The sequence below is a fragment of the Myotis nattereri genome, assembly GCF_964212035.1.
Source record: "Myotis nattereri genome assembly, chromosome: 7".
NCBI classification, from domain to species: domain Eukaryota; kingdom Metazoa; phylum Chordata; class Mammalia; order Chiroptera; family Vespertilionidae; genus Myotis; species Myotis nattereri.
Window position 1 is genome coordinate 37,389,512 of NC_138082.1, and position 13,594 is coordinate 37,403,105.

A 13,594-nucleotide genomic window follows, 5' to 3' on the forward strand; every position below is an offset into this window, starting at 1 on the left:
TACTGAACAATCAATTATAGTAGCTTACTCAAGATGGTCACCTAGCCTAAGGATACATACTTCCAGTTATAAGATTAGCAAGTCCTTAGCCAGTGGACAGAGCGTCCGCCTGCGGACTGAAGGGTCCCAGGTTCGATTCTGGTCAAGGGCATGTACCTGGGTTGCGGGCACATCCCCAGTGGGAGATGTGCAGGAGGCAGCTGATCGCTGTTTCTCTCTCATCGATGTTTCTGACTATCTCTCTCCCTTCCTCTCTGTAAAAAATCAATAAAATATATTAAAAAAAAAAAAAAAAGATTAGCAAGTCCTGGGGATCTAATGTACAACATATAGTGATTATAGCTAATAATAGTATATTATATGCTTAAAAGTTGCTAAGAGAGTACATCTTAAATGTTCTCACTACAAAAAAGAAATGGCAATTATTTGACAGGATGGAGATGGTAGCTAATGCTATGGTGGTAATCATTTTGGAAGAGTATCAAATCAACATGTTGACCCCTTCAAGTTACACAATGCTATTTAATTATATCTTAATAAAGCTGAAAAAGTAAAAAATATTGTCATTAAAAATTGTATGTCATGGTCTCTTCATAACAAAATAATGAATAAATTACCTCCTCCTTCGGAACAGAATGTTATCAGCCAGCCAATACCAGAGGCAAAAGCAGTTTGTATTGCGTTAACAAAATTTCCTTAAAAGAAAATAAAGCAAATTTCTGATCACTTGTTACTTGATAATGAAAACAGTTTTCTAAATTTTTTTTTTTCTCTCCTAATTTCACCCTCTTCCAATCCACTCTTAGTAGTCAGGAATTTCTAAAAATCCTTTTGAGTATGTAAAATTCATTCACCAGCTTTCCATTTTTTTTTTCCATCACATAAAATCTAAATTCATTATTTCATTAGGAAACTCAAATTGGTAAGATCTACCCTTGCAGCCAGCCATATTTCTCCCCAAGCCACTAATGCATTACATATCCTTCTGTTAGAGTCATGAAATACTGCCAGTTCCCCAAATAACACAATGAGCCTTTAAGGCTTCCTCTTCATTTTCATGACAGATTGGGTCTGACCTCATTCCAGAAGTATTTACTAACCTTTTCCCATTCCCTACCTGAGTTTCCTTATCCTTCATGCTTCCATAAGCTTACCTTTACCATAATAGTTACTATGCTGAATTTTAATGGTTTACTAGTGTCTCTTGCTAAAATAAGAAATGTACAAGCAGCAGCCTTGAAGGCAGGGGCTATTTATTTTATTACTACAGCCCTAGTATTGAACATAGTTTCAGAGACAATAAATGGTATTCAATGAATACCCTTTAGATGTGAACACCATCATTTCATGGGTAATACAGAGTAGTTAAAATAGCCCATCTAAAGACATTGAAGAATTAAAAGCCTAATATCAGAAGAGTTTTTAAACTTTAAAATTAAACTGGATAGGCATGAATTTACTGCCAGATATAGTATACTTATGAAAGCAATAAAACACTTGGTTTGCTAAATATTTAGTTGCACTTTGAAATTTGCCTTTTCCTCTAGTCCCACCTCATATCTATTTCCCATATTTTAATTGTTTTGTTTCTGTACACATATAATTCATTTGTTAAATGCCTACTATTTAGTAGTGGTCAGAACAAAAGACACAATTCCCTTCGAAAAGCATCAAAAAAGTATTTTAAAATTTCAATATGATGACCAAAATATTAATACTGCCACTGAAAAACAAAATATAAATTTCAAAGGAGCCTTAAAAATCAAGCAAATTAAGAAAATAAAATTACCTGCCCACAGTTCTGTCACTGAGCTTCTGACATGCTGCATGGCGAAGCTCACCAAACTGTCCTTTGATCTGTCACCATGGTATTTCACTGCAGCCTATTGGTTTTTTAATAAAAAGGGAAACATATTTTACTTTTTCTTTTAAAAACACCACTAAAAATAATACTTTTGATTCTACATTATTTTGAAAAATACAGTAAGATCTGCCCCTTAAATGTACAATGTATTTCCAAATAATATACTGAAAATCTTGATTGTATAGATTTCAAGGAAGACATTTTAATAATACTATTCATAATTTTTGTTTCAGTTTTATCACTTAAAACTGGGAAAAAAGGGACATCAAAATTTTATCTTCAATGAGACAATACCTGAAAATACTTTGTAAACTATAAAGTAGAATATGCGCATATTGGTTATACTATGTTCTTTAAGACAGAAACAAATCGGCAATCATTTAATTTTGAAAGTCATCATTTGACCATTGAATGATGTGGGTTGAACTGCACGGGTCCACTTATACTTGGAATTTTTCAATTGGTCCACTTAGTTTTTAACTGTCTGCAGTTCAAACTCCTGTGAAGGGTCAATTGGAGATTGGGAATCCGTGCATGCAATGAGCGCTCACTTGAGTTACACACATTTAAAAAAAAAATTTTGTTTTTTTTATTGGTATCAGAGAGGAAGGGAGAGGGAGAGAGAAACATCAATGATGAGAATCATTGACCAGCTGCCTCCTGCACATCTCCTACTGGGGATGGGCATGTACCCTAACCAGGAATCAAACCATGACCTCTAGTTCATAGGTCGGCACTCAACCACTGAGCCACAGCGGCAGGGCTATGCATTTTTCTATAGGCGCCACTAACCTCTATGTTATTATTCCAAGGTGAACTGTAAAGGCATCTAAAAGTATTCGTAATACTAAAAATGTTTATTATGACTAGAGATGAGTTAGTACCTAAAGTAAAACGTAAATACCAAAGCATTCTACTAATTCTCATCTTGTGTTTTCTCTAGTATTTTCTTTATCATAAAGTTCCCCAAATTTAAAAACTGCTAACTTTATCCCTTACCATTCCAGACCTAAATATGAAGAGGCTGGGATAACTGTTCACTCCTTTCATTCGGCAAAGCATTCTATCATCGCCACAGTTAACGGCTCCAATTCGAAGTAATCCATCCACTTCTTTAGCAAAGTCTCTCCACTATGAGAAAAAAGGAAACATAAGTATTTCTCTGAACACTTCCCTTGAACATTCTTCAAGCTATACATACTTAAAGACTATTTTTAGCAAATAAACCATAAATATGTGAAAATACATAATTATTACTGATAGCTATAATTGCTGTTAATAGGAAAATCCCAATATATTAAAAAACTCAAATAACAGATAAATTAGAAATAATAAAACTTTAATAATCAGGATGTAAAAAATACGTACTGTGGGAGCTAAATCATGACAGTGTGAACATCCTGCAGAGTAAAAGTTCACAAACCACAGTTCTCCAGAATTAACAGCAGCATCTAAAAGTACATGAAACCAAAATAACTTAGAACTATTTGCTGAGGTTTGTGCATAGTTTGGTTAAAAAAATTTTGTTGTGATCAGAAAGAAAAAAAGTCATACACCTTTCGTACTGCCTTTATCAATAATTTTCTGTGCAAAATTTTCTATAAAAAAAATGTACTTCAACTGTCAAATAATACCTTTTTAAAGAAACTCTTCGAAGCCCATACTTATACAAGCAGCAGCCTTAAACTGCTTAATACCATCTCACCATGAAGCTGTAAAAAGAAAGGCAGCAACAGCCAAAGCTCATGGAAGAGTTTGTGTGGATGAGAGAAATGAAGAAAAAAAAACAGTAAGAGACTGAGCTGAGATTTAAGTTCTTCTACTATCTGCAGCGTAAGTTAAACATGGAGTCAATCAATTCTGACAGTTATTTCAAATTCTGAAAGAATGAAATAAGAGGCCTATACAATGTAATAAGGACTCTGGGATTCAATTTAATCTTTGCCTTAAGACATTTCCCTTGGAAAACTGCATTATTTGAAAAGTATCAAGATTTTTAACAATTCAAGACATAAATACCTATAACACTTTTAACAATTCAAAACAGAAATACCTATTTTGTAAAATAATAAACTGAACACCACATAATGTCTAGCCAACAATACATTATACATTATAATCTACTGGAGGCCCATTGTACAAAATTTGTCCACTGGGGGGGGGGGGGAGGGGGAAGGGGGCCCTCAGCCTGGCCTGCTCCCTCTCGCAGTCCAGGAGCTCTCGGGGGATGTCTGATGGGTGTGGTTCTCAACCTTCCTAATGCCGTGACCCTTTAATACAGTTCCTCATGTTGTGGTGACCCCCAACCATAAAATTATTTTTGTTGCTACTTCATAACTGTAATTTTGCTACTGTTATGAATCGTAATGTAAATATCTGATATGCAGGATGTATTTTCAGGGGTCACGACCCACAGGTTGAGAACCGCTGGCTTAGGGCCTAAGCCACAGGGAGCAGGCCTTAGCCGTCAGTCGGTCATCCTTAGCGCTGCGGCAGTGGAAGGAAAGGCTCCCGCCACCGCTGCTGCGCTTGCCAGCCGTGAGCCCAGCTTCTGGCTGAACAGCACTCCCTGTGGGAGCACACTGACCACCAGGGGGCAGCTCCTACATTGAGTGTCTGCCCCCTGGTGGTGAGTGTGAGTCATAGCGACTGGCTGTTCCACTGTCAGGCCAAAACCAGCTCTCTGACATCTCCTGAGGGGTCCCAGATTGCAAGAGGGCACAGGCCAGGCCGAGGGACCCCACTCAGGCATGATCGGCGTTGGGGTGGGATGCGGGTGGTTGGCCAGCAGGAGGGACTGTGGGAGGGCTTCAGGGCTTGTCCGGCCCATCTTGCTCAGTCCTGATCAGCCGGACCCCAGCAGCAAGCTAACCTACCGGTCGGAGCATCTGCCACCTGGTGGTTAGTGCACGTCATAGCAAAGAGTTGGGCAGCCTTAGCGTATCATTAGCATATTACGCTTTGATTGGTTGAACGGTCAACTGGATGACTGGACACTTAGCATATTAGGCTTTTATTATAAAGGACTAGTGGCCCGTTACACGAAGATTCACACAATAGGCCTTCCTTCCCCTGGCTGCTGGCACGGGTTTTCCTCTAGCACCCGGGACCCAGGCCTTTGGTCCAGCCGCAGCAGCGAGGATTGGCTTCTCCACTCTGGCTGCTCCCAGCCCCTCCTTCTCTTTATTTTTCCAGCTCCTCAAGTGGAGCCCAGGCCCCCAGCCCCTCCTTGAGCAGAGCCCAGGGCAGGCTGGAAGCCTGGGTTGTCCCCGGCGACCCAGACCCCCAGCTACTCCTTGAGCGGAGTCCAGGGCTGGCGGGAAGCTTGGCTTCCTCTGTTGCTGGGAGCAACCCAAGCCTCCTGCTCGCTCCAGCTCCATGGCCACCGCCGTCTTCAGTCTTCGCTCAGTGCCTGTGTATGCAAATTAACCGCCATCTTTGTTGGGTTAATTTGCATAGTTGCTCTGATTGGCTGGTGGCCGTAGCGGAGTGACACCAATTTGCATGTTTCTCTTTTATTAGTGTAGATAAAATAATCTTATATAAGTCAACAAAATTTATTCATTTAAAAATTTTAACAATGTAACATTTAAGATAAAAAGGTGAAGACAATTTGCTTTTGGCTAAAGTTTCCATATAATTTCACATCAAAATCAGTGAATTTTTAAATAAAGTTTCTTAATTATAGGAAGTATAGTAACATGAAAACATACATACTATTCTAAGTATGTGTAACTGATTCAGGTTAATTAGTAACATGTGTTAAGACTCAGTATTCACCTACATTTCAATTACAAAACACACAAGCCTATGGGAAGAACAGTTAACCCATACATTATAGACAAGGTGTATAATTTAGAATTTTATCAGCTGTTCTTTGACCTTTTGCATGATTTGTACTGCACTGCATATAAAATTTTGTTTTAGGCTTTTTTTCACTTACCATAATCTGAAACGTTGTAAAAATATTTTAGTAATGTGGAAAATAATGATGTAGAAAAAGGAATGATCTTGGTTCATTATAATTTCAAATGTGCCAATCAGACACAAACACACATGCATAGATGTTGAGGATATTGCTTAGTACCCCTTCCAAGATTTCAATTCATGTGATGCTGTAAAATGTGAGGAATAATTGTAGCTACTGCACAGGGAAGTCATTAAAGTTCATTAAGACAATGGAAGGAAAGTTGATGATAACTGTATACCCATAAACTTACCAAATTCTCTTCTATCCAATGTTATGATTTCAGGATCATCATCATAAATACCTAATTTTAAAAGTCCATAAAAATTATAAAATTAAAACTTCATCATAAAAGTAAATTGCCACATTTAAAATAGGTTATTTACTCTTGTTTTAATCATCAAAATCAGATCACTAAACCTCGAAGTTGAAAAATATGCGACAAACTAAGAGGGAGACCTAGAGTACACAAAACCGCTGCTGGTACCTTTAAAGAATGATCGAGATACTAGTTTCTGATATGGATTGTCATAGGTGTGTGTGTTTGTGGGATTCCTAATATTCACAAAATTTTATCTTCAAAAAAATTCCTACTATGTTTTTTTAAACTTTTTCTTTTGAAATAGTTGTACAGACTCTCATTTACCTTTTCCCCAAGCTTCCCCTAGGTCCGTGGTTGGCAAACTGTGGCTCATGAGCCACATGCGGCTCTTTGGCCCCTTGAGTGTGGCTCTTCCTAAGCCTTAGGAGTACCCTAATTAAGTTAATAACAATGTACCTACCTATATAGTTTAAGTTTAAAAAAAATTTGGCTCTCAAAAGAAATTTCAATTGTTGTATTTGGCTCTGTTGACTAATGAGTTTGCCAACCACTGCCCTAGGTGATATGTTACATAGTTTTAGAACAATATCCAAACCAGGAAATTAGCACTGGTACATTACTGTTAACTAGACTACAGACCTCATTTATTTTTCAATCATGTTTTTAATAAGTGGCATCATTTAAAATTATATTCTATGGCTTAAAGTTTTATAATTAAAATACTTACAGAGGTAGAGACAAACTTATTAAGTAAATATAAATTTTATTTACCATAATAATTAAAACCAATGTGAAAATTTCTCATTACTATTATGAAACATCCAAATAATATTAGTGATGAATATAGATCAAGGTTCAGCAAACTTTTTCTCTAGAGACCAGTTAGTAACTATTTCAGGCTTTGTGGGAAATATAATTTCTGTCACAACTACTCAAGTGTGAAAGCAGCCATAGACAATATGTAAATAAATGAACATAACTGTTTGGGCATAACTCAGAAAATTGCAGTTTGGCTCCAGACCACCACAATGAAGGTAGTATCAAAGGTAGTTGTAATCTTTTTGCTGGTGGAGGGTCTTGCTTTCAATTTGTAAAAAATGCAAGACCTGTGAATCCCAATGAGATGAGGTATGCCTGTATCCAATAAAACTTTACAAAAATAGGTGGCAGGCTAGATTTAGACTGTGAAATGTGAATTGCTAACACCTGAAATAGCTATCATGCTGTAGTGAATATACCTGAAAATAATACTTAAAAAAGACACTTAAGAAACATATATAATAGCTATAAATTGAAAATATTTTAGTTGAATATAAAGGCATACTTCAATTCTTAGCCTACATTTGAGGTTAATTAATGACCTAAGACAGTGGTTCTCAACCTTCTGGCCCTTTAAATAAAGTTCCTCATGTTATGACCCAACCATAAAATTATTTTCGTTGCTACTTCATAACTGTAATGTTGCTACTGTTATGAATCGTAATGTAAATATCTGATATGCAGGATGGTCTTAGGCGACCCCTGTGAAAGGGTCGTTCAACCACCAAAGGGGTAGTGACCCACAGGTTGAGAACCGCTGATCTAAGAGACATTAGGTACTTGAATGCTCCCTCTTGCCGTGATACCTGCTTACTCTCCCTTTCCCTTGATTTTTAAAAAATACATATTTTTATTGATTTCAGAGAGGAATGGAGAGGGAGAGAAACATCAATGATGAGAGAGTCACTGACTGCCTGCCTCCTATACACCCCTAGTTGGGGATTGAGCCCACAACCAGGCATGTGCTATGTATGACCAGGAATCAAACTGTGACCCCCTGGTTCATAGGTCGACACTCAACCACTGGGTCATGCCAGCTGCGCTTTCCCTTGATTTTTTAAACTTGTTTACCATCTCTGCTCTTACCTTATTTCTTATTCCTATCAACACTGTAAACAATTATTAAAGATGGCATTTCTACTGAAGTGACCACTATTAAACTTAAAAGAAACTAGCTTTTCTTGGAAAATATAATGCTGTAAAAATCTTGAAAAGCTTCAATATTTAACTTCTAATGTAAGTATTTTTAAATTAAACAGCAAACCTTATTTTACAAGCATTTAACAAGATTATGACCCAAATACCTTCATATCTGTTCAGATAATAGCTACCACCTGATTTTCCTTTTGAATAACACTCTTATGTTACATTAAAAAGAGTCAAGGTGAAACGTATTAACTACATAAGCTAAGTGGTGAAACAAAATTAATTTTCTGAATTTATCCAAATAAATAACAATCATTTCATAAGGTATATCATCTTACCAAAATCATAACGATAATAATTCCAGCTTTCATACTGGCCTCCTTCTTGATTATCTGCAAGTCCCTTTTCTCCGTATTTGTCATACTTTTTTCGAAGATCTTCATCTTTGAGTACTTCATACGCTCTATTTATTTTTAAAAAATCACTATGTGCATTTGGGTTATTCTATTAAAAAACATTAGATATAACATTTATTTCAGATACATAATCAAGTATCTTCAGAACCTGTATTTTGATTTAATTTAATCCTGAGATTTTGGGGAGAATAGATATCCAAGTCAGGAGCAGTAGAACAATATGAAGTGAGCTATCATGCGTTGAAATAAAAAAGGATTTTTAAAGAACGGCAATCTTAAAAAAATGAGAACTGATGCCTCAAAAGTCTGATTGATAGATGTGTTTATACAATGTGATTCCTTCTAAGAAATGCAACTGAGAAAAGGGCAACTTATGAACCCTTGAAAAGCCTTTGTATTTGTTAAGCATTATCTGTTGCCCCTAAAACAATTACAAAGAAATTTGTAGGTTACTTTGCTATTTGAGGCAAAACTAATATATTAACTAAATAAAAAGTATGTGCCCCAATCCATCAGATAATTACTAGTAAATAAAAACTAATATCAGAATAACAACTTAAAACTGGATTGGAAATAGTCCTTATTTGTTACTGGTTCAATTGGTTTTTGAAGAATGCTTTCATCCAAATAATACTTAGTTGTAGGTCCACCATTTTTCATATGGAAACAAAATAAATCGAATTCTGAAATTTCAAAGAAAAAGAAAAATCCTATAAATAGAATACAGCCCAGCCAGTGTGGCTCAGTGGATTTTTTAAAAAAATATATTTTGTTGATTTTTTACAGAGAGGAAGGGAGAGGGATAGAAAGTTAGAAACATCGATGAGAGAGAAACATTGATCAGCTGCCTCCTGCACACCCCCTACTGGGGATGTGCCCACAACCAAGGTACATGCCCTTGACTGGAACCGAACCTGAGACCCTTGAGTCCGCAGGCCGACGCTCTAGCCACTGAGCCAACTGGTCAGGGCAGCTCCGTGGATTTAGCATTAGCCTGCGCTCTGGGAAGTCACGTTTGACTCCCTGTCAGGGCACATGCCAGGATTGGCTTTCAGACTGATCCCCAGGTGGGGTGTACAGGAAGCAGCTGATAGATGTTTCTTTCCCTCTCCCTTTGTCTCTATCTAAAAATCAATAAAAATGTTAAAACAGCAGAATATAGATTCTGGGGAAAGATTACCAAGTAATGAGAGTTTTAGAAAAATACTGATTCTAGTGCTCAGCTTAATGCAATCAAAATAAAATAATCTTTTAAAAAATTCTATCTAGAAAGTAGAAAATTAGAACCTATCTTTCTCCTTGATGATCAAATCTCAATAAAAAATTAATTAGGTGAATTATAAACATATCAAAAGAATTAAAATTAATTCAGTTTTGAAAGATTACATTATGGGACACATAATCAAATATTTATGATTAGAATTAACTCGATTTGGCTGTTCTCACGTTTTACTTAAAATACTTTCTGACTCTGGTCTTAAACTTGTGCATGGGAGAAAATAGTGAAATAGTAATAGCATGCTATTAATAGCATGCCATTTTTACCAAGACATACTCTCTAACTTCTAAGAAAATAATTTTTTTTACTGCTTTAAAATACTTGATCTTAACCTACTTTACTAAGAAAACTACTTCACAGACATTGCCTGCGTTGGGATTAACATCTGTAGAACTGTTGGAAATTTAGTTTTCAAATTAAGAGGTAATTGCAGTATTGGTACTGACATGTCTTTATATTGTTCTAAACAGACACTTTTGCTTATTATGTTTTTAATACTTAAGTTGAATTACAATTTTTGACATGTGAATGTTCTTAAGCATTTTGAGCACATATTCTTTAAACTAATTTAAGTAGAGACTCAAAGTTACTAACATGCACTAATGAGATACGTTTAAAAAGAAATTTTTACCTACCGGGTTTTTATCAGGATGAAGCTTCAATGCTAACTTCTTGAAAGCTTGTCTTATTTCTCTACTGCTTGCAGTTTTGGATACTCCAAGTAAACTGTAAAAATCCTGATCTGCGTCCACTACAACGGCCATAGACACTATTAGAAAGCAGAGAACGACCCTTTTCAAGTCTCCGACATAGTCATCTCTATTTAACCAGACTCCCATTCTTTTTCTTATACAAGCTCTGATTTAAGTGAACATTAATATACACCGCTGGTTCCGGGTGATGTAACATGCAAGGTTGAGAACTTCTGTCCACATTACTCCACGGGTGACTCAAAGATCACAAAATTGTCTCCCAAATGTTAATCTAAAGAGAGGAAACCAAGTAGTTAAAATACATTAAAAACAAAACAAAACACCCCAAACCCAGCAATAATACTACTTATTAAATAACATGGTCAGCAATACAATCTCCATTAAATAGTGAATCAGAGTGAGTGCCCCGGGCTCTCTTATTTTGGGGCCCCTTTCGCTGCTTCCACATCCAGGTATGCAGATTTGTGAAATCACCCAAGAGATGGCAGGTACACGGTGAAAGCTAGTGCGTGGTTGTGGCTAGCCAGAACATTTTATAAGCTCAGCAAATTGTTCTGTTCAGCAGCAGCAAACAAGGGGGGGGGGCGGGGGGGACTGTTCCTTCCTTTTTCTCCCCTGCTCTAAGCCTTGCCCTTTTGTAATACCACTTCCTTTTTGGCTACTGCTTCACCTCTTTAACGCTACCCAGTTTTCATTTTAATCAGATTTCACTTGTGCGGAATATCCTTTGGGGGGTGGGGACCAGAAAGGACAGGTACCTTCCAGGGGGTCTGTTTTGTTATACAACACTTCCAAATATGGCAGCGAATTTTTATTGTTCTAATAGACAACTTCCATAGGAGGCCGTCTTCTCCCGAGTTTTCTCAGAAGGTGCTTACATTACATAGAAACGGAGACTATTTCATAAAAGTAGAAGAAGAATAACTACAAGCTAACCGTGTGACTTTATTGCAAAGCTTACGTTTGGTAGAAGCACAAATAGAAAAAGAAGGGAGTCAGTTACTTAGACATGCTCCCTGGTGTAGGGGGAAAATAAGGTCAGACACCATTTACACTTGTACACGTTCCTCCCAAAGACCTCATCATGCTTAGAAAAAGCTAACCTTCCCACGCATCCTCGGGTTCTTTCTTCATTTAACCCTAAATGTCCATTTAAAACTGTGGTCCTGACCTGTGAATCACTTCTAACCCCTCCCTTTCATGCCACCCAAAAGCACCTTTGCAAAAGACAGCGATGTATGTGAACAAATATCCACACTAGACCACAACGACTAGGAAGAAACAGAGCATATTCTCAAACGCCGCTCGCGCGGCCCGAGCCCGGCAGGTCCAGCAGGGGTGTGACGGCGGGCTCCGCGCGGGGCGGCGGCGCAGGTGGAGGCGGCAGGTAAGTGCACCCGGACCCTCCCGCAGCTGCCGCTCGGACGGCAGGCGAGGAGCGGGAGGTGGAGACAACGGGCGACAGGACGGTCCTCGGATGCTGGTGGGCGAGGTCTCGGGCCAGAACGGGCAGAAAGGAGCCCGAGTAGCCGAGCGAAAGGGAGGACCTGGAGCAAGAGGCGGGGAGCAAGGCGCTGTGTGTAATGGGAAGGAAGGAGCAAGCACACAACGAACCGGCCGCCGAGCGACCAAGGCTCGAGTCCAGGCGCACGGCCGTCCCGCCCTCCCTCCCAGCGGGCCCGCGCGCCGCCGGCTCCAGCCTGTGCCCACCTCGGGGCTGCGGGGTCGCCGCCACAGCTCCTCCCCACTCCGCCTCCCCCTCGGCTGATCCTACCGGCCGAGCGCCGCGGTGCGGGCGGGAGGGAAGCGCGCACTCTCGGGCCGCCGGGCCGCCGCGCTCGGGATGGGGAGGTTGAGCCGCCCGGGCAGCAGCGACAGCCACCTCCGGTCGGCTCCGCACGCCGGTCTCCAGCGCGAGCGGGGCGGGGCCTGGCGCGGGGCACTGTGGGAAAGGCGTGGACCGCTCGGCCTGGGCGGACCCGCACAGGCCTGGGGCGGCGGCGGCGGCGGCAGCGGCCGGGTAGGGAGGGCGGCGTATGTTTAGGTTGACGTGGCGGTCTGCGCGGAATCCGGCTCCGGTTCCAACCCGGAGCTGAGGGACACGCTCTAACCGCAAAGTCCACGCCTCCCCCCGCACTTCTGGGACCGGCGCTGCCGGGGGCCCGACGCAGGCCAGCGAAGCCCGCCCCTTCCGGCGCCTGTTGCTATGGTGACGGGGAAACCCAAAGGGCCCCGGGGCTGGCGATTTTCCGGTGATCCAGTTCTTAAAGGGAAGGCAGGGCTACAGAGGATTGTTCTGTTGGTTGGTGGGCAGAAGGGAAATTTTGCAAAAAAAGGGGAAAGCTTGGATCCTGGCCGGGTTGCTCAGTTGGTTAGAGCGTTGCCCCTGTACACCAAGGTTGAGGGTTCAATCCCTGGTCAGGGCACATGGGAAAATCAACCAATGAATGCATAAGTAAGTGGAACAAACTGACATTTCTCTCTCCGCCCCCCCCCCCCGCCCCTTCTTTTTTCCCCTTGAAATAAAAGGAAAGCAGGGAGGGAATATATGTACATTAACACTCACACATACACAGGTTCATATTTGCATATATATGAAACTATGAGTTTACACCAAAACTTCCAGTTCCAATATAATGTCACAGAAGTCATTCCAGTTTTCTCCCTTCATGTGTAGCTCTTTTCCCTGACAACGAGAAATCTGTTCCCATTATTCTTGCTTTCTATGTACTTAACTTTCAATTCCCCCATATGTAACCAATCTCCCACCGCTGGTGCTAGCCGCTTTCCTGTGCAGCTGCCCTCTTCATCCTACATTTTAGATTGGGCTGCTCTTCACTCAGGTTCCAATCTATGTCAAGCTGCCTTCCCACAGGGACACCATGAAAAGGCTCCAACATGAAGTCACGCTCACTCACTGCCCTCCCCCCCATCCCTTACCTCTGCCCAATGTGGGCACACTCCTCGCCTTGGTTGGACTCTGACACTGCCCACCCACCTAATGGCTTTTGGTTTGAATTATTCAGGATGAGGGAGGGTTATGATTATTTTTAAACTAGAGGCTCAGT

The 13,594-nt window shown here is 40.1% G+C and overlaps 1 protein-coding gene across 2 annotated transcripts in view; it reads right to left on the minus strand.

The window, feature by feature from the left end:
- DNAJC10 (DnaJ heat shock protein family (Hsp40) member C10) overlaps positions 1-12,664 on the minus strand; it is a 40,904-nt gene extending 28,240 nt beyond the window's left edge. The window contains exons 1-9 of one of the 2 annotated variants that reach the window (XM_081095728.1): positions 12,301-12,664; positions 11,744-12,073; positions 10,449-10,797; positions 8,457-8,622; positions 6,085-6,135; positions 3,233-3,315; positions 2,864-2,995; positions 1,790-1,883; positions 618-695 (exon numbers count right to left, since the gene is read on the minus strand). In XM_081095728.1, coding sequence (XP_080951854.1) covers positions 618-695; positions 1,790-1,883; positions 2,864-2,995; positions 3,233-3,315; positions 6,085-6,135; positions 8,457-8,622; positions 10,449-10,652 — 808 coding nt within the window. In that variant the 5' untranslated portion in view covers positions 10,653-10,797; positions 11,744-12,073; positions 12,301-12,664. The remainder of the gene's footprint in view (positions 1-617; positions 696-1,789; positions 1,884-2,863; positions 2,996-3,232; positions 3,316-6,084; positions 6,136-8,456; positions 8,623-10,448; positions 10,798-11,743; positions 12,074-12,300) is intronic. The other variant, XM_081095729.1, reaches the window with a different exon arrangement.
- Positions 12,665-13,594: the final 930 nt, after the last annotated feature.